Source organism: Cydia fagiglandana, chromosome 7, assembly GCF_963556715.1.
Source record: "Cydia fagiglandana chromosome 7, ilCydFagi1.1, whole genome shotgun sequence".
Lineage (NCBI taxonomy): Eukaryota > Metazoa > Arthropoda > Insecta > Lepidoptera > Tortricidae > Cydia > Cydia fagiglandana.
Genome location: NC_085938.1, coordinates 4,228,963 through 4,255,306, shown reverse-complemented (window position 1 = coordinate 4,255,306; position 26,344 = coordinate 4,228,963). Strand labels below are relative to the sequence as shown.

General features: G+C 39.7%; 1 protein-coding gene and 1 long non-coding RNA gene across 2 annotated transcripts in view; both read left to right on the top strand.

The window, feature by feature from the left end:
• Positions 1-26,344, top strand: part of LOC134665749 (uncharacterized) — a 249,205-nt gene that overhangs the window by 102,872 nt on the left and 119,989 nt on the right. The window lies entirely within an intron of this gene.
• On the top strand, positions 15,797-17,769 carry LOC134665697 (uncharacterized). Its single transcript, XM_063522653.1, has 2 exons — positions 15,797-17,146; positions 17,667-17,769. Exons 1-2 carry the CDS (start codon positions 15,962-15,964, stop codon positions 17,745-17,747), a joined length of 1,266 nt encoding a protein of 421 aa, XP_063378723.1. The 5' UTR covers positions 15,797-15,961; the 3' UTR covers positions 17,748-17,769.

Below are 26,344 nucleotides of genomic sequence, written 5' to 3'. Positions count from 1 at the left end.
GCGGGCACAAAGGCTAAACTTCGTTCGTTGAAAATGTTGCAAATGGTTTGGACATCTCATTTGTTGAATAAAATAGTTTGAAAGTAAAGGAGTAACTTTATTCGCATTAAGATAAACAATACATTAAATACCACATCCTATAAAATAAATATAACATATTGTGTTTTAAAAGGAACGTAAATGATAAAAATACGATATAATAACCTACAAATTATGTTGAAAAAAATCTATGAACATAATATTAAAACGCAGTCGGCTTGTTAATTCGTTAAGTCATTTGAGTCGTAGAATAAGACAATAAATACATAAGAGTTATTATTTAGTTAAAAATTTAAATGAGTTATATGAGTATGTACTTACGTGCGTTTTAAATAAAGCAGAAACTCCTTTTATAGTCGCACCGAGAAAAGTCTGCAGCAGATTTGATAGCCCAAGCAGTGTGTGTTATTTACCTATACGTCATAATTTCATATAAATTTGACGCTTAAAATGACACTTGCACTGCGTGGGCTATCAAAATCGCTGCAGACTTTTCACGGTCTGACTCTAGAATCCTTTGGTTAGAACGACCGAGATTCTCGCTTGCATTACAAGTTCGTAAAATGGCCCCAGATCGTTTCATTGCAAGCCACGAAGTTCTGGCAGCATGCAACTCAAATCGAAATCAATCGAATCCGCAATATTTTCAAAAAGTCTTATCTTTTTAGTGTGTGAATGGTCAATACGACCGTTTGTAAAGTAAGCAGTGTGTTCTAAAACTTCATTTTGTTGACACTATCGAGCACAGACGTCACAAAGACAGCTAGTCCTTTTGTGTTGCGCAGAACCTTTGTGGCCCGCTTTTATCTGAGCCCAATGCTCTGTGGACAGAAGTCTGTGCGAAAGATTATCAGATTTTTTGACGCGGGAAATGGGGTTAATATCGAAATTGCAGATGTCTATTAAAATACTTACAAAGTTACATTTAGAATCTTCAAAATGAGGGAGTGAAGGTTAATTTTATAGCTACTCTAATACAGTCTGTGTCTGACCACGGGGCTTTAAATCCAGGGCTTGATTTTACTCCCTAAACTGAGCTACTTTTACTATGGGACCAACCCTAAAATCGGGGAAACATTTTTGGCTTTTCCATAGAAAACGTCGACATCTGATCACCCAAAATGTATGAAAAAGGGAATATTTTTTTCGGGATTTCGGGGTTGGTGCCATAATAAAAGTAGCTTAGTTCAGCGAGTAGAATCCAGCCCTGGATTTAAAGCCCCATGGTCAGACACACCCTGTATAAAACGTTTTTTTTTTTACTTTGAAGTTAAACAATTGTTTAATAGGTACCTTTTACCTATTCACTTGCAGAGTATGAATCAGAGTTGAAAAGCACACTGCACGTACGTGTACAATTATATGTATGCCATATAAACCAAATTATCGTATTTAATGAAGAAATTATTTCCGAAATTGGTCTAGCCGTGTTTAAGAAATCTACAATACCTACAAAATAGGATCCCGATTTCCCAATCCGCACTTTTTACAAATCTTTTTGTAACGAGCCCAAAACAATGAAGTTCGTTTTCATGTCGAGTAAGCATTCAATTATTTTGAGTGACTACACAGCTTTCTAAAGAATATGATGAGGCTGCCAAATGTGCAAAAGTACTTTTAGTACCAAAAGTAAAACAATGCTGAGCTGCTTGTTTTAGATGTCAGAACTTAATAACTATCATATTTACCCAGGCTTCTTAAGTTATTTAATTATTTTCTTTATATTTAAACTTTTTAGAAGCCGCATTGAACTTTATATAAAGTTACAACGGGAATCAATGTTGATTTGACATTAGTTACAATCAATATCAAAAATAAATAGATAAGTGTAAACCTCTAAATTTCTAAATAATCTTATTTAGATGAATGAACAAAACGATATTAAACTACCTCCATATAGTAATATTATTATAGCTCTTAAATATTTTCATTTTTCCTCGAACAACAAGGCGAACAAAATCTAAATCTGCAAAAGACGCAATATTTCCAAAACCATACCAGTGAACTAAATCTTAAATATTGCAAAGTAAAAAATTGCCAACCATAGACCTGCCTCTCGTGACTTCACGCGCGCAGCTATTAAAAAACAACATCAGTTTCACCCCCCGGGATTGAATTTCAAAAAATCCTTTCATAGTGACTCTGCAAAGGAGAGTTTTCATTTTCGTTCCGTTGACTCAAGCCTCAATTTTAATTATAATCGCAATGTCAACTAAGTTTTCTAGCCTACATAATTATCTTTAATTACTCTAGAGGGAAAAACCTGCTTTACTGTCTAGATAAACACGGCTTATTATATAAATAGTAGTTTACAAGGACTTTGCACATTAAGTAGACTCATTAGGCTGGCCTGGAAAAACTTTTATTCCTCAGGTCACCTAGATAAAAGGACTGGATTAACTTTGCAATTTAATTACAGCAACGGTTATTTTTAAAATACTTTGATGAGAGTTTTAATTGGAATAAAAAGATTTTATGCATGAAAAGCTTACTTTCCGTGTTATGTTAAAAGATAACTACTACGCATTCATCTTACTGCCCAGTCTTTGGAATAAACAGTCAATTGTTTAACCATTAAGGGTTAATATTCCATTTCTGACCGCAGCTGCACTACAAGTACGAACGCGTCGGTGTTATTGTCAATTTTCATAGTAAAATGAATGGTAGTGCTGCTGTCGTTGGAAATGGACTGTCACCTTAAGGGTAACATTCCATTTCTCACCGCAGCTGCACTACTAGTACGAACGCGTCGGTGTTATTGTCAATTTCCACAGTAAAATGAATGGTAGTGCTGCTGTCGTCGGAAATGGACTGTCACCTTAACTGTAACGGCTGTAATGCGTGTCGCATTAGAGTGACATTCCATTTCCAACTGCAGCTGCAATACTGTTCATTTTACTATGGAAATTGACAATGACAGCGACGCGTTTCCATAGTAAAATGAACAGTATTGCAGCTGCAGTTGGAAATGGAATGTCACTTTTAAGGTGACGTTTGGATGTCCACTGCAGCTACATTACTGTTGCAGCGTCGTCGTTGCCAACGTCACGTGAAAGGTGACATTTAGATGTCAACTGTAACATGGCGTCATTACTGCAGTTATGTCCATTTTCTGATAAAATGAGTAAATGTTCGCCGCCATTACTACCGCGATTATGATAAAAAGGTTCTTAAGACTAATTATATTGAAAAAAGTCAAACAAAGAGGTCAACTGATATCATTCATACATATTTTTATATCAGTTTGTTATCAATGTTATGGATTTTGCTACTTGTATAATATTGACCTTATCATAAATTATGGAACCGTGTAAAAATATTCAGTGATGGAAATACAAAGTACGTTTATATGGAGTAGCCATTATCCATTAATATACTCTTAGCATTCGAAGCAATAATAAACCTAAACATGCCTTTGTGTGGCAAAATATTCTGTATTTTTGTACCTTTTTCAAATTTAAATAGATTTGACAGACATTAGACGTAATAGTAATACTTAAATGAAAAATAAATCCGCACAAAAAAAAGAAAATACAGGACTAGATTAAAAAAAATATGGTCTCGTAAAAATTGTTTTTTTTTTCCACTGAAATAGAAGTTTTAGCTATCAACTAGCAAATAGAATAACAGATTGGTACCCATATTCTAACTGGGTCCCACAGGAGAATAATGGACGACGTCATGCAAAATGTTGTTAACGAAAATATATTTATTATGGAAAATTTAGAACTAAAAGTTTATTATCGATAATCTATATTTTTATTATATCGGCATCGTTTTAAACTGTAAAAACATTTGACAGTTTCTCGTTATGCACACAAAGGTATTTAGTAAAGTAGGGGAAATAATAATCTGATTAGTACAGACACGTACAGCTCTTACTTTATATATGTCCTATAAATATCTATCAAGAGATCAAAGTAAGTTCAGGAGGTTAATTAAAACTTAATTTTGACGTCTAAATCTATATATCTCTCTCTGTATCTATCTAAGTCTAAATGTAATTTTGTTCTTATTCGCTCGTACGTCTCGCTTGCGTCAATATTTGTACGGCCAAATACGAGGAAAATGCCCACTCTAATGATGACTAAATTACATAATTTAAATGAATGAATGAATGAAATGAATGAATGATAATACTTTGACGTTAAAGTGTACGTCGGAATTGGTCATCAGATTTTAAATATAATAAGTTGGAACAATTAACACTTGGACACATAATGAATAACACCAAACTTAATTATCAAAGCAAATTCTGTATTTCGCATAATAATAGTAATAGCGGTACACCGTGAAATTCGGGAATCAGCTGCAAATGGTGTTAGAGGTATGAAAATCGGCACGATTAATCTTTAGACCATTTGAATCAATTTGACCCGTAGCACCAAAAACAAAAAACAAACGGAAAGGAGTTATGACGTCATCTTTTTTTTGTATGGAAAAAGAAAAAAAATTGTTCAGAAACCTATCGTGTGTGGTATTAAATGAAAGGGCATTTTGAGCCGGTTCTAAAAATATATCACATTATTATATTTCCGTCACTTACATTCAATTGAAATAAAAAGAATTTTCAAAACATACCAAGTTTGGGCTCCTCCACATACGAAACTATTGAATTATTTTTTGTAAAATATACCTCAAGTAATACCCAATATCCTCATATCTAACCCCAAGAAATTAATTTCGAAAATATTTAGGGTTAGTATTTTTTTTTAATTTTATTATTACTAAAATTGTGATCTATCAATCTATCAATGAAACGGCCTCCTAGCCTAGTCGATAGTGACCCTGCCTATGAAGCAGGAGGTCCCAGGTTGGAATCCTGGTAAGGGCATTTATTTGTATGTTCATCATCATCATCACACAAATAAATGCCCATATACACATATATACAAGCTCTGGTAAGGGCATAAGGGCAATAATAAAAAAAAAAATATACTAAAACTAAATATTTTTGAAATCAATTTCTTGGGGTTAGATATGAGGATATTGGGTATTACTTGAGGTATATTTTACAAAAAATAATTCAACGGTTTCGTATCTGGAGGAGCCCAAACTTGGTATGTTTTGAAAATTATTTTTATTTTAATTGAATGCAAGTGACGGAAATATAATAATGTGATATATTTTTAGAACCGGCTCAAAATCCCCTTTCATTTAATACCACACACATTAGGTTTCTGAACAATTTTTTTTCTTTTTCCATACAAAAAAAAGATTACGTCATAACTCCTTTCCGTTTGTTTTTTTTTTTGGTGCTACGGGTCAAATTGATTCAAATGGCCTAAAGATGAATCGTGCCGATTTTCATACCTTTAACACCATTTGCAGCTGATTTTGGTCAACCGCTAGCACTATAACGCCATCCAGTCGAGTGCGTAGCGTAGGACGTGAAACAAACAACAATGTTCGTGTGTTTTCAATGGTTGTTTGAGGATGGCGAGTCAAAATTTTGGCGAAACCAGTATTAACACATTCAGGGCCAAGAACCCGACTGTCGGGAACACTGTTCGTATAGCGACTACGCGCTCCATAGGGCGAAACCGTGGCCACGCGCTAAGAGCGTAACCCGTAGCACTTAGTAGCAATGAATGTGTTAAAGCGATCTCATTTGTTATGATAGTACTTACTCTTACTTTCCTTTTTTAGCAAATCGTGTCAAAATAGCATCCCATATTGTCATTGACATAAGGAATAGAGTTGCTCTATCTGTAAATTGACGTCAATTAGATGTAATTGACATCCATTTGTAAGTCTGAATCGGTCTTATGTCTATAATGACTTGTGTCTGTGACTTATAGCCACTCTACTCCAGTCAAAGATAAAACTGCAGTCAAAAGTTTAGACAGACATTGACCCCTATTCGACAAGGGACGTTTGACGTATCGTGTTGATCTCCCGTTGATGTGGGAAAAATCATAAGTTCTCGAATACGTACAATGTAAAAATTTGACATTAACAATCCACAGTTAGGGTGACAAGCAAACCAAACCGAACCAACCTTAGTTTAGGGTTGAGTTTTGATTGTACCCAATGATATTATCCACCGTTGATGGAATCAACACTCAGTATGCAATAAAATCAACTGTTGATTTGACGTGGATGCGAAATCTGACAGTTGTACATGTCGAATTTGGCCCATTATAGTAAGTCTAGTAGAATCCTGACTTTACAGTCCTCAATCTAAGGACTCGACTCACAGTTTATTATAAGCAGCTTAGACTAAATGTAGTATTAGTTTTTAAGCTAGGGGCTCCAAATACTCGATGTTTATAAATAACGGAAAAGTGGAAAACCCATAGTCTCGGGCGAAACTCGAGCTAGCGACTTCGGGGTACCATTTGCACCATTTACTAAACCAGGGTCAACTGGTTAAGCCTATAGTTACCATGGGTACCAGTGCAATTTGATACTGGGTTAATGGTTTAACCAGTTAAACCAGGGTGTGGGATGATGCAAGTGGCGCTAAGACTTACCCGTTGACAGCGACCCCCATATTGCCCGCCATATTGACCAGCGCCCAGCGACATCTATCGTATGACTATTACACTTCTTAATAAGGTAACTCTTAGGCAGGCATTGTAGAAAAACGTATTCTGTTGTGTGAAACGGTATTACTTTGCAACGGGTTTGCTGATGTTTTTGTTCAAAACAAAATTAATCCTAATACTCGAGCCTACACTCTTTATAATGCTTGTCTAAACGTTAGTCTCGCCCGAACTCTGCATGCAAATTGAAATGACACTGGATGGACGCAAAGGACAATGTGTGCAGAGCTGTCACTCACGTTTTGAATGGCGTTTTTTACGCTTTGTTCCAGTGAACGCGCTGTTTTTACTTCCAATTTTTTGCACAATACTTTACAATAGAAGTAGCCAGAAATGAACAGATCTGGCTTTTTAGTCCGTTACCTTTTTTAATGATTGAGCTGTTCGAAATGACGAATCAGAAATATTTGATATTTAAATGCTTTTATTCAGTTTTACTCTCTCTTCGTATATTTTGTTTGTATGCGTTATTCAACTTATTTTTTGTTGCATTCTTTGTTTTCTATGTTAATACGCGTTTTAACTATGAGGACTTTATCCTAAGGATGGAATGATTTATTCCCCTAAAATGTACCTGCTACATAATGAAAGGCATTAAACTATGAGTGGGGGGCTTTATGAAACGAGCGAACCGAGTTTCAAAATAGGATCACACCGGTGTTTTAATGCCTAATTATGTACAATTACATACATTGTTGTGTCTATACACATTTTATATGTTTTCTATTATGTATTTAGTAACCCCATGTCACCACCGGAATTGCGGCATCGTTGTGTGATGAACACTAATATTTGTTACTGAGTCATGGGTATTTTCTATGAAAGTATATAAGTATGTATTTATCTAAGTATATAAGTATGTATATCGTCGCCTAGCACCCATAGTATAAGCTTTGCTGAGTTTAGGGAGCCATGGAGCGCGCCATGCTCGGTATCAAGCTTCAAGATCGAGTAAGGAATGTCGAGATCCGTCGCCGCACCAAGGTGCATGACGTGGGTTTCGTCATTACCAAACTAAAATGGAATTGGGCAGGACATGTTGCTAGGCAGAGTGATGGCAGGTGGACTAAAATGTTAACAGAATGGTGGCCGCTTTCAAATGAAAGAAGCGCCTGGCGTCCGTTGGCTCGTTGGGTGGACGACATCCGGAAAATTGCGGGTCACTGTTGGATGAGATTAGCTCAGGACCGGGACAAGTGGCGTACTAGAAGAGAGGCCTATGCTCAGCAGTGGGCGATAAAGGGCTGATATGATGATGATGATGATGATGAGTTTAGGGCTAAGTTGATCTGTGTAAGATGTCCCCTAATATTTATTTAATTTTTATTTGCTTATTCAGATATTGTAAATACTTTGACTTATTAATTTACGGGAAGAGTCTCCCTTAGGTGCCTCCAGGCTAGGTCTCTTCACGCTACCTTTCCTACGTAAAGAAATTTTTGGTGTGTAAGTAATATGTAGACTTGGCAAGTTATCTCAAGTATGAAACACTGAAACAATATTTTAATTAGCAACGACCTCTCCCAGGAGAGGCTTTTGCTATGTTAAAATATTTAATATGTATTTATAAATTATAAATCATTTTACTAATTTAGCGCTGTTTTCGATTTAAGTGGGGCTAACGCAATATTGTAATTTTGTGTTGAATTTTTGCTAATTTTAATCAACGGCAAATGGCATGAAATAAATTAGGCAAAAACTAAACTATGTTTGAAAGGGCAAACTCCAACCAAAACCTTAAAAAGTGGCTCGATGGAAAAAAATCACGAAAACTTCAGTTGCATGTCGTTACCCTGCATACCATAGCAGTATAAGTTTAATATAAAATAGCTAGTAATATAGCCGAAGGATGTGACGAGACTGACGAGCAACATTTTGAACGAGATATTGAGATGCTATATCTTCACAAATTTAGCGCGGCGCGCCATATCTTTTGTTTCCTTCTAATTTTCGGTCTTTACGCTATAGCCTATCGTTAAGGCGATTTTCAAACTGACGGTCGCAGGTTCGGACCCTAGCTTCGGTTCTTACCAACCGTAATCAAGGTGTCTTAGTAAGCGTTGCAGTAGCGTAAGTGTTGCTATTTGAAATTTTCCAAATTGTCCCGCATTCGAAGTTACCTTACCTACAGTACTGACCTTAGAGAAAATTGTTTACTTATAACCAAAACATCAACACTACACGGCCAACCCAACCCTCGTTTAGCTGCGGGTCCTGTCTCATATAAAAACTTTGTTTTTTGCTTACTTAGGCGACACAGATGATTAATTGTTGAATCTACAAAATACCTGGACGGTTCATACAATAGCTGACCAACCGTTTTTAAGAAAAACCATTATAAGCATGATCCTTGATTGAAACTAAATATTAAGTCTCTTAAGTTCAACTTAGGTAGTTTTCTGAGGCGAATGCTCGGTAAGGGTCATGTTTAAGAGCCCTGGATACTCGCTTCGAGAACAAATCTCATTAATCTTTGTTTTCCAAATGTTTTGTTGTTTCTCCCTCTTTGTTTTATAATTTGTAATTCGATCACGATTCGTCGCGGATGTGTCAAGCGATGATGTTTAGACTTTTTTTAAAATGAACCAGAAAGAGAAATAAATTGAGGGTTGTTCTTCATTCCCATCTAAGGTTACCTTTTGAGGAAGCTTTTTGAAATTTTTTTCTCACGAAATGTCCACTTCACCCGAACATTATTTATTCAAGCGCGGATATGACGCCTGCGCTTTTACTTTATATCGTTTTATACGTAATTTTCGCGCTCACATACTACAAGGGGAAAAACGATCTTATTTTTAGAACCATAACACACAATATTGTATGTGTACTTTTTGGAAACTGTGATTATTAATTGTTGGACAATACAATTTGACACTGGGTTAGCGGTTTAACCGGTTTACCCTGGGTTAGTAAATGGTGTAAATGGCCCTAATAAGCGCCACTTGCAGGGCCACTGGCCCCATCCCACTAACCCAGTGTTAACCGGTTAAACTGTTAACCCAGTGTTTAATTGTACTGGTAGCCATGGTAACTCCAGGTTTAACTGGTCTACCCCGGGTTAGTGGGATGGTGCAAAGTGGCGCTAGACATTTTTATATCTTGTACAAAGTTTTTACTGAAAATAAAATAGATTTTTTGTGTTCTAAATGAAGCAAAAAATATCCGTTTAGTTATTTATTTGAGTCCCTTTGTTTGAAGCTCACTTTTTTCACGACATTTTATTTCAGCTCAGGATCATATTACATTTTGAGCTAAATAACTTTGTTTCGGTTTTTATCCAAGGTAATCCTATACACATAAATCAACAAAGGTAGAAGTATTACATTACGGGGTTTTTGTTTAAATCCCAATTTTTTTTTTTATTATTATGAATGGGCTTACTCATGGCCACAGACTAGCCGAGGCGTAGACGTGGCCTACGATGGAGCGAGCTCGCCCAGAAGGTGCCTGTTCACTCTTGATTTGAAGGTTGCCGGGTTATAAGAACACGGAAATATAGACGCCGGCAAGGAATTCCATTCCTTGGCAATGCGCATAAGGAAAGTAGAAGCAAAGCGCTTCGTGCGAATTGGTGGAATATCTACCAAGTAAGGATGGAAACCGGCCGTGCGTCTAAAAGTCCGATGGTAGAATGGGGACGGTGGAATGAGCTCGTGTAGCTCTTGGGCACACTCCCCGAAGTGCAACCTGTAGAATACCGACAGGCTGGCGACTTTGTAAATGGCTTCAGATTTTATCAAAATAAATAAATAAATAAATGGTAAATATCCCAACAAACTAAACACCTAAGTATATAAAAAAATCTGAAAAAAAATCGAGTTTTATACATACACATATTTAATCACACAAATCCACAAAAATTTTTCGTGACCACAGTTGGTGCAACTCAGCTGAAACGTCGGAATTTAAGGTAAAAACAATGAAATTATAATATCGCGGTAGACCAGTTCATGTAGTTAAATATATAAACTAAACACTTTATTGAAGCCAGCAATAATGTATACATCAAATTTGTAGATGATTTGTCAAACTTGTATAAATCATTAATTTTGCAATTTACCGAATGTCCAAAGTGCCTCGAGTAAAGTATACATCAAACTTGTATAAATCATTTTTGCAATTTACCGAATGTCCAAAGTGCCTAGAGTAAATTATACATCAAACTTGTAGATAATTTGTCAAACTTGTATAAGTCATTTTTGCAATTTACCGAATGTCCAAAGTGCCTAGAGTAAAGTATACATCAAACTTGTAGATGATTTGTCAAACTTGTATAAATCATTTTTGCAATTTACCGAATGTCCAAAGTGCCCAGAGGGCAAGTTGTACAACAAATAAATTACGTTATCTAAGAGCGTACGAGTTATTTCGTTTCATAGTTCCACAGCTAAGTGTCAAAGTTACACAAACTTACATTTAATTAATAAACAAACACCCGAAGTTATATTTACGAACCAATTTGCAGAGCCATTTGGGTCCTAATTGTGTTTATTAAGAAGTTTGCAACATTGATTATTATCGTGTTATTAAGGAATCAAAATGTTTCGCAGATGACTGTATTCGAACTTCAAGATATTCACAAGAAACGACACGTACTAGATCCATTCTAGATACGTTATATTTTAGATATCAACTAGTTCTCTTTTGCAGCGCAATTCGGGCAACCAATGTCACTATTACGTTAGATATAGTAAGATATCTATTAGATGTGAATTGGATCTCTAAGTCATATCCTGTGGATATCGTTCAAGAGTATCTCCAGAATCGCGCAAATGTCAAATTTGACAGGTTAGATCTTAAACATATCGTTATCGTATCTTGGTGATTTCTAAAAGATATATATTTGAAAATCCGAATCGGGCCCTGATTTGTGGTAGTTGAACGTTTTTCTCGTCACTACATCTTATAAAACAAAGTCCCCCGCCGCGTCTGTCTGTTTGTGTGTTTGTATGTTCGCGATAAACTAAAAAAACTACTGAACGGATTTTCATGCGGTTTTTCACCTATTACTAGAGTGGTTCTTGAAGAAGGTTTAGGGCCACTTGCACCATCCCACTAACCCGGGGTTAAGCAGTTTAACCGTCAACCAAGTATCAAATTGTACTGGTAACCATGGTAACTCCAGGTTTAGCCGGTTAACCCCGGGTTAGTGGAATGGTGCAAGTGGCGCTTAGTATATAATTTTTAACCCGTGCTAAGCCCGGGCGGGTCAGTAGTAATGAATAATTTTCAATTGCGACTGGGTAAATGTCATTTATCAAAGACATTGACAATGACATTTCACACACTCTGCACGGAAATACAGCTGTCATTGGAAATTAAATGTTATTCCAATTCAATAAAATGTAATATTGACGGTGAACTAACTCAGTGCTATTTTATAGTATACTTTGAGTAGCGAGCGGCCTCGATGAAGCCAATATTTAAAGCTAATTGAATTTGGTTTAGTTAGCCGATCGATAAAAAGGTTTTACAATAATCTTTAACAGAAAAGAAATGAAATGTTGTATAACATATTTTGAAATTGGTTTATTTGATAAAATAAAAAAATATATAAATTACAATTAAAACTTATAAAAAAAATTATAACAATAAATTGAAAACGACAAACAGCTCCCTGCCCTCCGAACCGCCCTTTTAAATAGGTGAATGGCATTTTATCCTATGCAAATGCTTGATTTGTTATTATTATTAATAATACAAAAATAGTACGTATATGTTAGCCTGTTGAATTTGAGAAGTTCCCCCAATTCCTCATAGATCTCATCAGCAAAAATTCGTGATAAACACACAAACTGCTCTTACCAGGATTTCAACCAGAGATCTCTTACTCCGTAGGCTTCAGCAGGGCCAGATAACATAGAAAAAAAAGGTAATGTTTTACATAAGTACATAATAACGAATAGTATTAGCTTTTTTTACTCGTTTGTATTTATTTTATTTATTTATAGTATTAGCTTGTATTTTATTACGCAATAGGCCCCAAGAAGGTGAAACAAAGTGAAAATTTTACACAAACATTACCTATTAACTGAAATATGTATCATATCAGTCTATAATTTATTTAAGTATGACTACTTAATAAACATAAATCAAAATAATCGATATTAAACTTTCGGGAGACATATTTTAAATTGTTTATACGACAACGGTTTCACTCACTTGAATTTTTTGTCGCTATTTTGCGGGCCCGAAACATGTCGCCAATAGCGACTTAAAATTCAAGTGAGTGAAACCGTTGTCGTATAAACAATCCCATCAAAAACATAAATGTAAAAAAGGAGAGCCAAGTTCAATACAAAAATTATGCTTGGCTGTGGGGTTCGCCGCAAAAAGAATGGAGATTTAAATGAGTGCCAAGTTCTATGCAAAATCCAAATATGTATTGTAAATATATATTGAACTTGGCTCTCCTTTTTTACATTTATGTTTTTGATGGGATATCAATACTTTTTGTAAAGAAAACTAGGCAGGTATTGAGATTTAATGTTTTTTCTTGTGTTTCCGCTGCATGTTTTTTACTTCTGTTCTTTGTATTAATTATGTGGTGCCACGCGCCGCCAACGACACACCGTGGGCCGGTTGTTTAGCGCGTATTACAGGTTTTTTGTATGGGGACCCCCCCTATTTTTTAAGTTTTTTTATTTTTAGATTTTTTCCTACGCTTACTGTTTACGCCAAGTGCAAGCACCTTTCACATGTGCCGTGTGCAATAATCGTAGGCCAATTTCCTAGAGGCTCAAGCGTAACTTAAATGGTATGTCACTACATTCATTATGGTAAAACTTCATATCGATGGATTCTATTTCCGGACCAGGACGATTCGGAGCGTTGTAGCGAACGCACGTAGGTTGCATTCCTGCCGGGTTTGAAGCTAGACTTGGCCGCAGCCATTGACCACGCCGCGTGTGTTTTCAGTATAGTTATTTTCTAAGAATAGTAGTTGTCGTGTCACGATTGTCACGCATCAGGCGTCAGTGTACGAACGAATAAGTGTAGATTAACGTAAAATATACGTGCATGTGAAACATTGAGTTTCTTTTCATCGCCACACCTACCCGAGCCACCCAGGCCGGAGCGGCCAGGGTCCTCAGCGGCATCACAGCAGGCTTTGGAAGGCCTAGCTCCTACCGGACCACGCGAGGCGTCACACCGGAGCGGTGGAGGCGCTCCTCACCAGCAACGAGCACCAAAGGAAAGAGAAGTATCGGAACGCGACCACGGGAGTCCGGGCTAACCGCCTTGTGACGTAGACATTTTTGGTGTTCCCATCAGAGGGGAGGAATTACAGCACGATATTATTGAAAGCCATCGTCATCAACGCGAGCACCGCAGCGGTACATCGCATTGGTAGCGTAATCATCGCTTCAAGTACTCATCGTGTCAGCATTATTCATTTTTGCCGTTAAATTCAGTGGAAACGGAGCCCGGTGCGGTTGGGCATAGTGCGAAAAAATCAAATCAAATCGTAATAAAAGGGAAGGCGTCGGCCGCCATTTTCTTGCGTAGGCAACGGACGGGGACCGTACAGTGCGGAGTGCGGCCATCTTTAGCATAAGGACATTTCCGGTTCGCGGCAAACGTCAGTTTGGGACATTTAGGTTAGAATTATCTGTCAACGTCAAGTGTCGCCAATAGATTAATTAGGTTATCGTCAATATAAAATCCAACTTTAAGGTAAAGCCAAAGCCACCTAACTTGTAAACTGTTAGTCGAATAGTGTCACAAATTAGTGTCTTCCATTAATCGTAAAGTAAATTCACGTCATGTCGTTAAAGTCAATCAAGGTGCAGCTGCGCACCAAGTACCAAATGTTGACCGACTATGCTGGCACGGTCACATCACGACCTGACAGCATGGCCGCGTCGGTGGCGAAGCGGCACTTTGATCTTATTTATACTGAGTACGTCAAGGCCCACGAGTCACTGCTGGCCTACGAAGGTGAGCTCGAGGAGGAGGAACGACTTCAATACCAGGAGTGCTTCAGCGAGGTTAACCGGCTGCTGATCCAGCTAGACGAGGCGTCGGCTGGAGAGGCTGGCCAGTCACACACACCCCGTGGACAGGCAGGTAAAGTCAAATTGCCCTCTGTGCAGCTGCCCACCTTCAGTGGCAACCTGCCAGAGTGGCTCTCCTTCTATGATCTCTTTATGTCGTTAGTCAATAGTAGGGACATCTCCGACGCGGAGAAACATTACTATCTTCGGTCGTCGTTGCAAGGGGAGGCGCTGTCCATTATACAGCACCTTCCGATGGACGGACCCAACTACGCGGTAGCTTTACAGTTATTGCGGGCTCGGTATCAGAATAACAGGCTGCTGTTGGATACATTCATTAGCCGAATCATGAACCTGCCTTCAGTGGCGCACTGGAGTGCAGGGTCACGCTCAGCTTTCTATGACCCGCTCCGGGAGTCAGTCCAGGCGCTTGAGAAGCTCAAGCAGCCAATCACGGAGTGGTCATACTTATTGGTTTTTATAATTTTGCAGAAACTACCGAACAGAATCAAGACCTTATACGAGGAGAGGTACGGTGGCAATCCGGAGGTGTTGCCCACTCTCACGCAGCTACTGGCGCTGTTGGAGGAGCAGTGCCGGGTTCAGCAAGCGGTCTCGCCAGCAGCGGTGGAGCAACCAACTGCGCAGCGTGGTTCCGCACCTGCACGAGGAAGAGCGGGGCCGTCGGGTCAAGCTACCAGGAAACCGGGACCGCCAGCGAGGGTCTTCGCCATCGAACAAGAGACCAATCAGGTGAATTCACCCCCTGTTCTTTGCTCATACTGCTCGAGTGACCAGCACAGCTTGTACAAATGCCCGAAGTTCCTTAACCTGGCGATTTCGGAGCGGAAGACCTGGGCTAGGAAGTCAGGCGCATGCTTCAGATGCCTGCGCAGTCACTATGCACGCGAGTGCATGCAGCGCAACTGGTGCGCACAGTGTGAGTCGTCCGCACACAACTCACTGCTGTGCGATGGTGGTGCAGCGGGGAGAGCCCCACCCATGGCAGTTGAAGCAGCTGTCCATCGGGTAAGGGTCATGCCGCTTGCCACGCCAAGCACGTCGAGAGCAGTCACGCTGCCGGAGCGGTGGCCGTCTCCCCAGCGACGGACTACATCTCCGCCGAGGGCTGCGAAGCCGCAGTCTCCCAAGCCGTCAGTACCAGACCAACCCCAAAGGAGGGAGACAGGGTCACCTAATAGTGCGCTTCAGCCGGCTCAGCTGATTCCCACCGGTCATATACCGAGGGCTAAGGTAGGCGCGCGTGTTCAAGCGGCGCAGCAGTCATTCCACTCATTGCGCTTCGGGACTCGGAGCAGTCCTGAGCCTGAACAATGAGATCAGGCCACTGTTGGTGCACCGGAGGAAAGACTACGAATGGCGCCAATTCGTGTCTCTCCTACAGCTGTGATCATGGTCAGATCAGGCAATGGGTCTTATGTTAAAGCTAGGGCTTTGCTTGACTCGGGAGCGGGGTGCTCCGTAGTGAAGAAATCATTTGTAGAAAGATTCAAAGTACACCAACAGTTTACTGGGAATAATATTTTTGGAGTAGGTGACATAAAGGTAAATGTGCCAGGCACGATTGCTAAGCTTGTATTCAAACCACGCGGGAAAACAGTGCCTATCATCAGTGTAGTAGCTACAGTCATGTACAGGGTTACGGGAAACATACCTTATTATGATACTGAGATCAGGACTCATTTGGATTCATCAAAACTTGAATTAGCTGACCCTGCCTTGGATAAATCGCAGGATGTGGACATCATTCTAGGAACGGATGTGCTCAATTATATATACACTGGTTCAAAGATACTCACTAACATTCCAGGTGTTGAGGCGTACGGCACCTGCTTCGGTCACGTGCTGATGGGGGCAACTTGGAATTACCCATCATCATTAACAACACCGACCGCCGGGACATCAGTAGAGGACTACGGCATCCATGCTACTCGGCTCGAGGACGTCCTAGAAAGGTTTTGGAGAGTGGAGCAGCCCCCCGAGGAGCGGCCGCAACACCCAGAACACCTCGAATGTGAAAGGTTGTATACCTCCACTACTCAACGTTTAGATAATGGCCAATTCATGGTGCGGTTGCCGCTGCGGGCAGACCGACCCAAGCTGGGCGAGTCTAGGGCTCTAGCCATGCGTAGACTGATTTCGTTGGAGGCCAGGCTGGCCAAAAATCCAGTATTTGCTGAAAAATATAAGGAATTCATGAGGGACTATGAGGCACTTGGTCATATGTCCAAATCAGACTTTAATTTCGAGAGCGAACACTATGTAATACCCCACCACGGAATTTTCAAAAAGGGATCCGAAAAGATCCGCGTCGTATATAACGCTGCAGCTAACTCAAGCACCGGAGTATCGCTCAATCAATGCCTTCACTCAGGCAAACCGCTTCAAAATGATATCACTCAAATATTGTTAAATTTCAGACGTCATCAAGTTGTCTTCACGACCGACATCAGAATGATGTTCCGGCAAACGTGGATACACCCCAGCGATAGGCGCTATCAGCTGATTCTGTGGCGCGAGGATCCGTCGCAGGATGTACAGGTATATGAGTTAAATACCAATACATACGGACTACGCTCCAGTCCTTTCATCGCGATAAGGACCTTACTTCGATTAGCTGATGACTGGGAAGCCCAGCATCCAGACTCACCGGCTGCTCATATCATGCGCAGAGATGTATATGTTGACGACATCCTCACTGGGGCTGATTCACTCACCGAGGCCCAAGAACTCAAATCAGAACTCATAGAACTCATGCGGAGCGCTGGATATGAGTTACGCAAATGGTCGTCTAACCGCAGAGAATTATTACAGGATCTTCCGCAGGAGCATTGTGAGATGCCTCGTCAGTTTGACACTGACGACAAGAGTTTCATAAAGGTATTAGGGATACAGTGGAACCCCATGTCAGATTCCATGTCGTATCAACTCAACATACCGTTGGGCCAACCAACGACGAAACGTAGCATATTGAGTACCATAGCTAGACTGTATGACCCGTGTGGCTATTGCGCACCAATCATATTTAGATTCAAACTGTTTTTACAATCACTGTTCACAGATGGATTACAGTGGGATGAGCCACTGTCCCATACTCAAGACCTTCAATGGAATGAACTCATTCAAGATCTACATCACTTGAGTCAGCTACAGATTCCGCGGTGCGTCACTCTGCCCGGTGCGGTGTCACACTCCCTCCACGGCTTTGGAGATGCGTCGGAGCTCGGCTACGGAGCCTGCGTGTACCTCCGGACTGAGGACGCGTCAGGGAATGTACTAGTACGGTTAGTGATAGCTAAGACTCGCGTAGCGTCAAGGAGAGTCAAACAAACCATTCCGAAGAACGAGTTAAATGCAGCTCACCTGGTTTATAAGTTATTAAACCACGTCGCAGCGGCATACGAGGAATCAGTTCAGATTGACAGCATAAATGCTTGGTCAGATTCCAGAATTGTGCTATGTTGGTTGAACACAAAGCCTCATGTGCTACAGACTTTTGAAGGTAACCGTGTTCAAGATATTCAACAGTCAACCCGACCTATGACATGGAGGTATGTCAGATCGGAGTCGAACCCTGCCGATGTCGCATCGCGGGGGGCTACGGCGAAGGACCTCATCGGGTTTCATCTTTGGTGGAACCCAGAATGGTTAATGACGAATGAGTCACAGTGGCCGACGATGCCGGTCACCATGTCACCAGATTTACCCGGATTCAAACAGTTACATCACATTACGCCGGCCGAGAAGTCATGGGAGGAGTTTCTGTTATCACGAGTCAGTTCGTTCAACAAGCTTATCAATGTGACGTCATACCTATTGCGATTTTGTAAGAACGTTCGTTTGCCGAAAGCGCAACGGAACGTTCGCCCTACGCTAACGATCGACGAAAATCGTGAGGCAATGAACCACTGGATTAAGTACGTTCAACTGGATGCTTACAGAGATGAAATCGTGTTATTGAAAGGAGGCAAGATTGTTTGCAAGTCACTTCAAAAACTCAGCGTTTTCGTAGATGAGAATCACTTCATTCGCGTCGGAGGGCGACTGCGGCATTCATGCTTACGTTACGATGCTAAGCACCCATACCTTCTACCTAAAGACCATAAATGGACTCAAATGTTGATGCAGCATTATCACCGTACCTATTGTCACGCTTCAACGAGCGCACTCATCAATATACTCCGGCAACGTTACTGGATCCCGTCGGCGCGACGTGTGGTATCCCGCGTAATCAATAGCTGTATGTCGTGTTTCAGATTCAACGCTTCGACGCAGGCCCCGTTTATGGCAGATTTGCCAGCGGACCGAGTCACGGCGGCTCGTGCCTTTTCAGGAGTAGCAACCGATTTTGCCGGTCCCTACTGGGTCAAAAGTAGTCACCTCAGAAATGCTAAATCACTCAAAGCTTATCTGTGTGTTTTCGTATGTTTAGGAACGAAAGCCGTACATCTTGAACTCGTCTCGTCGCTGAGCACCGAGGCCTTCATTGCGGCGTTCACACGGTTTGTCAGTCGACGAGGGCTGCCCGCCTTAGTCAGGAGCGATCAAGGTACAAATTTCAAAGGTGCTAGCTCATACCTCAAGGAGGTTAGTCAGTTCTTACTTGACAACGAAATTGTCCTCCAGGAGGAATTTCGTCGCCAAGGTGTCCGCTGGGAGTTCAATCCTCCTGGTGCCCCTCACATGTCAGGCTTGGTAGAAGCCGCAGTCAAAAGTAGTAAGAACCTACTCAAGCGTGAGTTAGGGGACCGCATACTGACCTTCGAGGGTCTTTCAACCGTATTTACCAAAGTAGAATCGGTGCTTAACTCACGGCCTCTGGTTCCTTTATCCGAGGACCCATGTGACTTGGAAGTACTCACTCCGGGCCACTTTCTTATAGGGCAACCATTGCTATCGGTACCTGAGTACCCGTGGAAAGACACTAATGTAGCATGTTTATCACATTTCCAGTCTTTACAAAGGATTTCACAAAACTTTTGGGCTAAATGGCATATTACTTACCTTAATAATTTGCAAACCAGACTCAAATGGTACAATCATGTTCCTAACATGGCTTTAAATGATTTAGTATTAATCAAGGATGAAACTGCACCCCCTCTCCACTGGCGTAGAGGTAGAGTGATTCAATTATTTAAAGGTGCAGATGATATTGTACGATCAGTTAAATTAAAAACTCAGGGCGGCGACTTAATCCGGCCCGTTGTCAAATTGTGTAAATTACCAGTAGAGTGTACTTAACTGTATTAATTTATAAGTTATGTTTTGGTATTGTCACATGTTAACAACTTATGGTACCTACTGTTTAAATTGAATTTATTTATATCAAGATGACTCACTGATTTCTAATTGCAACTGTACTAGGTACTGTTTCTTTATAAGTATTTAGTTGGTTACTTGTTCTTTCATGTCACCACTTTGCTGTGGTCAATGTTTGATAGTGCTGTAAGTTAGACTAGCTAATCCATTGTGCTTCAAGGTATCAGCTCAACTCTGGCCTCCCCCCCGCAGGAATGTTTACGCCAAGTGCAAGCACCTTTCACATGTGCCGTGTGCAATAATCGTAGGCCAATTTCCTAGAGGCTCAAGCGTAACTTAAATGGTATGTCACTACATTCATTATGGTAAAACTTCATATCGATGGATTCTATTTCCGGACCAGGACGATTCGGAGCGTTGTAGCGAACGCACGTAGGTTGCATTCCTGCCGGGTTTGAAGCTAGACTTGGCCGCAGCCATTGACCACGCCGCGTGTGTTTTCAGTATAGTTATTTTCTAAGAATAGTAGTTGTCGTGTCACGATTGTCACGCATCAGGCGTCAGTGTACGAACGAATAAGTGTAGATTAACGTAAAATATACGTGCATGTGAAACATTGAGTTTCTTTTCATCGCCACACCTACCCGAGCCACCCAGGCCGGAGCGGCCAGGGTCCTCAGCGGCATCACAGCAGGCTTTGGAAGGCCTAGCTCCTACCGGACCACGCGAGGCGTCACACCGGAGCGGTGGAGGCGCTCCTCACCAGCAACGAGCACCAAAGGAAAGAGAAGTATCGGAACGCGACCACGGGAGTCCGGGCTAACCGCCTTGTGACGTAGACACTTACACACAATTACCGAGCTGGATTCCAAATTTCATCCTTCTAGGTCATCTGGAAGTAGGTTAGGTTTAGGTACTATATGTCAGTCACAATAAAAAAGAAATTTGTATGGGAACCCCCCTATTTATTAACTTTTTTTTGTTTTTAGATTTTTTCCTACGCTTACACACAATAACCGAGCTGGATTCCAAATTTCATCCTTCTAGGTCATCTGGAAGTAGGTTAGGTTTAGGTACTTATATGTCAGTCACAATAAAAAATGGTTTTTTTGTATGGGGACCCCCCCTATTTTATAACTTTTTTTAATTTTTAGATTTTTTCCTACGCTTTCACACAATAACTGAGCTGGATTCCAAATTTCATCCTTCTAGGTCATCTGGAAGTAGGTTAGGTTTAGGTACTATAGGTATGTCAGTCAGTCTTAAAATTTACGACTTTTTGACCTTCATATCTTTATAACCGTTTGAGCTAGCTTCATGAAATTTGGGCTTCTAGATGTCCTTATGGATATAATTAAACACACGTAGTTTTATGTGTTTACGTTAAAGATGTTTTGAGTTATAGAAGGGTCAAAAGTGGCACCAAGTGGTCCGTGTAATATTACACTTGGCGCTGGCTAGCCAGTTCCTTTGCTTGAACTTGGCTTGACACGCTGCCGCGTGTCTAGATTTATAAATCAAAATATTTGATAAAATTGTTTAAGGTGTATTCGGGTAATACCGAATGTCGGATAATTCCGAAATTCAGATGAAAATTACCCTTAATTCCATCATAATAAAAGTCTCATTTCGGAATTATCCGACAGTTTTCGACATTCGGAATTACCCGAGTAAACCTTAGTTTGTTTCTAAAGCTGTAGAATATTATTATAATTATGAATAGCCACATTAACGATGTTTAATTTGAAGGGCCATTAACCATAACGTTAACATATCGTGCCGGCAGTCGGAAGCCTGTGTTTATTGCCACTAACAGGGTAAAATCCAGTTTAACTAAATTGCTATTGCCATAATAGCATGTTTTTCTTTACGGTTTAGCCTTAATTTACATACTTACGTAAGTTTTATTGTTTTAGCTTACCTTATTAACGTAACTACGTTTTTATAAATACTGTTTATAAATATTAACATTTTTGTCACGAAGCTATGTGAGTTTGTATTTTTAATACCATGCTTTTTATACTATAATGTATAGTATAATTTCGTGTGAGGTAAAAAAATATGTGAGGACGGTTATTTATACAAAAAAAAAACAACCGCAGAATCCTGTTAAGTGATAATTCCCTAATGGAAAAAATTTCAACATCCGCGATCGAACAATCGTAATGTAAGTTTTATTAAAAAATCGTTGTTTATTGAATTTAAGGAAATTAATGGGTTTATAATCTTATAAATTCACATTTTTTACGCACCATTGTCGCAAAAAAAAAGTAATGTTATTTTTTTTTTAAACTCACCTCGTCAATAATTACTCCGTTCACAAAACACAGCACAACACTAAACGCACTGCAAAACTGTCACCGTTTTCGTCCCCGATCGTAGCGCCGAGCGGTCGTAGCACTCAGGCGGCCGGCGCGGTTCAACTGAGCGCGTAGCACGGCTACGCGGGTCTACGGCGCGCGCAGCTACGAAAACGGTAATTCAAAATACACTGAATTGGACTAAATGATGACACTTAACTCGATAAATGATTTAACTGGTTAATTTATCTGATTACTGATGCTTGGCTGAGCTTGAGTCTAACTTACTTACAAGACTATGGTGAACTATAACTTTAAGGAGTATTGTGAAATCGAAATTAGGTTATCGTTTGAAATTGGTTTGGCGTCAGCTTACAAAATAGACTGTTGTTTACAAAATAAACAGTTGATTCATGGTTTTAAAAGATATTCGACTTAAATTTTAATTGACAGCAGCGCAGGTAAATAAAAAACACATTTTTTGAGAAAATGGCTATAACCATAATTATGTCAACATTATAAATAATCCGACGGCAAAAAAAGTTGGAGTATCAGACTCACAGGATGATTTAATAACTCCGTTCTAGTTTATAGTCCGTATTAAAATTTTGAGCATTTTACCAATGGTATCTAAAGAGACAAATTAAAACCTTCATCAACTAATCTAATTGTGCGTTAAGTCCCAAACAAATCACTTTCAAAGAACCACAATTAATATTAAAATTAAAATAACTTATGTTCTTCTAAAATTCAAGCAAAATTCTAGGTCCCATATTACACCCTTGCGGTACTCCACTTAAGCCTTTAGTTATAAAATAATTTATACGTATTCATCTATAGCGATTCTAACGACTATTGAAAACATTATTCTAACAACCAAACGAACCACCGACGTAAGTATAATAGTGGGTTGTCGGCTACGGAACCCTAAAAACGCGGTAAAGGAAGATATTAACACTAGTCAAACTAGTCAAAGGGCTTGCTAACACCACGCAAACACCTCTAAAACTCTAATGTGTTTTCCATCGACCCTTGTATTTTCTCTCGGAAAACTTCGACCATTGTAGGTTTGCTTCCTGAAGAGACAAGGCGTATGATACAGAGGCGTATTCTGATTGTAATTTTGTAAAAAATAACACATCTTCAACCAGAACCCTCACTTTTGTCAATGATAGATCAAATCCAGATCGAAATCATAACCTGTTATTACAATAAGAATACGCCTCACGAACTATAGCAATACGACTTTAATATCTCAGGCGTTTGGTAAAGAAGTTGCGAGGTGATTTTCTACATAGAAAGGTATTATAAGGATCTAGTTTACAGACTAGGGGCCCGATTCGGATTTTGAAATAGACATATATTAGATATCTTTTAGACATCACCAAGATACGATAACGATATGTTTCAGATCTAACCTGTCAAATTCGACATTTGCGCGATTCTGGAGATACCTACTCTTGAACGATTTCCACAGGATATGACTTAGAGATCCAATTCACATCTAATAGATATCTTACTCTATCTAACATAAAGTGACATTGGTTGCCCGAATTGCGCTGCAAAAGAGAACTAGTTGATATCTAAACTATAACGTATCTAGAATGGATCTAGTACGTGTCGTCTCTTAGACTTTCTTACTCGTACATCTTGAGGTTTATTAATGTACTCAAGATGCAAATCAAGTCGTTTTCGCTCGCACCAATAATTACGAGCGAGATAACTATCGAGATGATTCCTGATTACATTACTCATCAGCATAAAATAAGAGAAATGAAAAAAAAAGTTTCAATTCGGGCAAAATGCAGAAAATATCATATTTAGTGCATTTTTTAGTATACGAGTAACTTGCATACGTATCTGCTTGATAAAAAAAAGTTAAACCTGTGTAAGCTGGTGACGCTCGTCGAATCACGATACAATAAGGTCGTATCAAAATAATAAAAAATCATATCAAATTGTTGAATCAGAATCAGCCTACATGTAAGAAGCAGATATACACGTAACACATACGTACATTACGACAGACATTGACGTAAATGTATAGTCTGAGTATCGATCAAGGTCATTGTTATCTTGCAAACTTCTGACTAAAGGTCAAAGTTGAATTGTTTAACAGTAAGGGACGAAAAGTTTGGATATAGGTCTATAGCGAGGGGTTTGTACGGGCTAGCTTTAGTCGAAGAGTAAAGCCAGGGATACACTAGGCGAAAAATATCCCGCGTCGCGCTAAATAAAAGAATAGCCCCAATCGCCAAGACAATCGTCAAGGTCGTATCAAAACCAGATCAAATTATAGCAAATCATCAAATCTGAACCGGACTTAAAGCACAGAATAAATAATAGTACTACGGTACAGACACTTCCTACAAAACCGAATTTTGACAGCGGTTCAGGGATGAATTATGCTATCCCTTTCTAATGTATGTCTTTCGGCTATTTAGGGTTGTCAAAATGCAAGTTATCTGTGGTCGTGCACACAAAAGTACGTCAAGTGGTGCCAACCCTAATTGCTCGGAGCAATGCTGAGCCGAATGCAGCCGAGTTTGCCCGAAAGGAGAAGTGTCTCCCCACTGTTTAAGTTAGCCCTATTATTTTGTGGTGTTAGAAACATGATAATAGTGAGTTTAGCGTTACCTACATACGTTGTAGTATTTTCATTGAAACAAATACGTTGGAAAAGCAAAAGTATCAGAGTGGCTATCGCACTTGACCGAGTTTATTTTTACTCCCAGTCTACCCCTTGGAAGTTTGCAAAGTGTAATTCCATCGGTTCCTGGCGATCGCGGGGCCATTTCATCTGTTATTCCTAACGCTTACAGTGCGCACCGCCAATGAGATGCTATTGGACTCGCCATTTAGGAAGACACGATTATAATCTCGTCATCTAGGAAGAGGAGGTATGATGGTCACGCTATTCACCGAAACGATTGTTAAACGCAGCACTATATACTCGTTACATTTACAGATAAAATTTACAATAATAGGTCTTGGTGTGATGACGATCTTTTTAAGACTGTTATGGTAACGTCTCGGCGAGGTGGAACATCCATAGAACGCCTAGTTGTGCAAGGAAGAGTGGGAGGTGACAGGCCTAGAGGAAGATCGCCAATGAGATGGACCGACCAAATGAAAGCCAGTGTGTCGGCCACAGTAAGCGAATGCTCACGGAAAGCAGCTCTACGGGAGGAATGGCGACGTTTCTTTAAACAAGTTGCTCAAAAGTCTACATAATGGCCACGACCACTCTGTCAAGAGTATAACGAAGAAGATGGTAACCCGTGGGTATTCAATTATTTACAGTGACAAGGTTCTAAAATAAGTTAAATGATATTCAAATATAAAACCTAAATAAACTCTTTACAATAGTAGAGCAGCAGAATACGTCACAGGAGGAGTTATAGTAGAGATAAAAATCGTTTATCTACAATGCTAATCGAAAAGTAATACACATTTTTTATTGGAATTATTTTATCGTATGGCGATCACAATACACTGTACAGTCAATGCAAAATTGAACAATACTTCAGCTAATGGTACATGCTTTTCTTAAAAAATTACAATCTAAAGCTATTTTTTTTTTCAAATATGTAAAGGCTGCACTCGTCATGTTTATAAAATCTTCCACTGGCCCATGGTACGTTGTCAGTGAACACTTCAAGACGATAATTTATGTCAAACAGTTTGCTTTGGGCCTCCGCATTTACGGTCCCGCTTAGCTTACTAACCCGGGGTTAACTGGTTAAACCTGGAATTACCATGATCACCAGTACAATTGGATATCGGGTTAACCCCGGGTTAGTGGAATAATGCAAGTGGCCCTTAGACTCCTAGAGGTCTCAGTACATGGGTTGGTCAAAAAAGCTCTGCGAACGTCGGTAAGGGCGAGTGCAAACAGAGCAGTTGTTTGCGTCGTATTAATTGATTTCATTAGCGCCGATGAGAGCAACTATTTGCACTGTTTTAATGGACTTCGATTTTTGTAAAACACGCAAATGGTTAAAATGGCGTGATACTAATTACAAATTATATAATATAGGTAAGTAGTCAATCAGTTTTATATAGCTAAAATTGTGTATGGAGATAACGGTCAGTTCTATCATGTATCGTGTCATGTGTCCTTTCATACTCGTGAGATACTAAGTTATGTGTTCTCAGTTAGGTAGGTACATGTTTTTAG

Excerpts from the sequence above, each read along its gene's own strand:
- LOC134665697 (XM_063522653.1), top strand. The coding sequence starts at position 15,962 with ATGGCGCCAATTCGTGTCTCTCCTACAGCTGTGATCATGGTCAGATCA. Across the intron at positions 17,147-17,666 it reads ATCCGTCGCAGGATGTACAG|ATGGATTACAGTGGGATGAG; the intron begins GTATATGAGTTA and ends CACTGTTCACAG.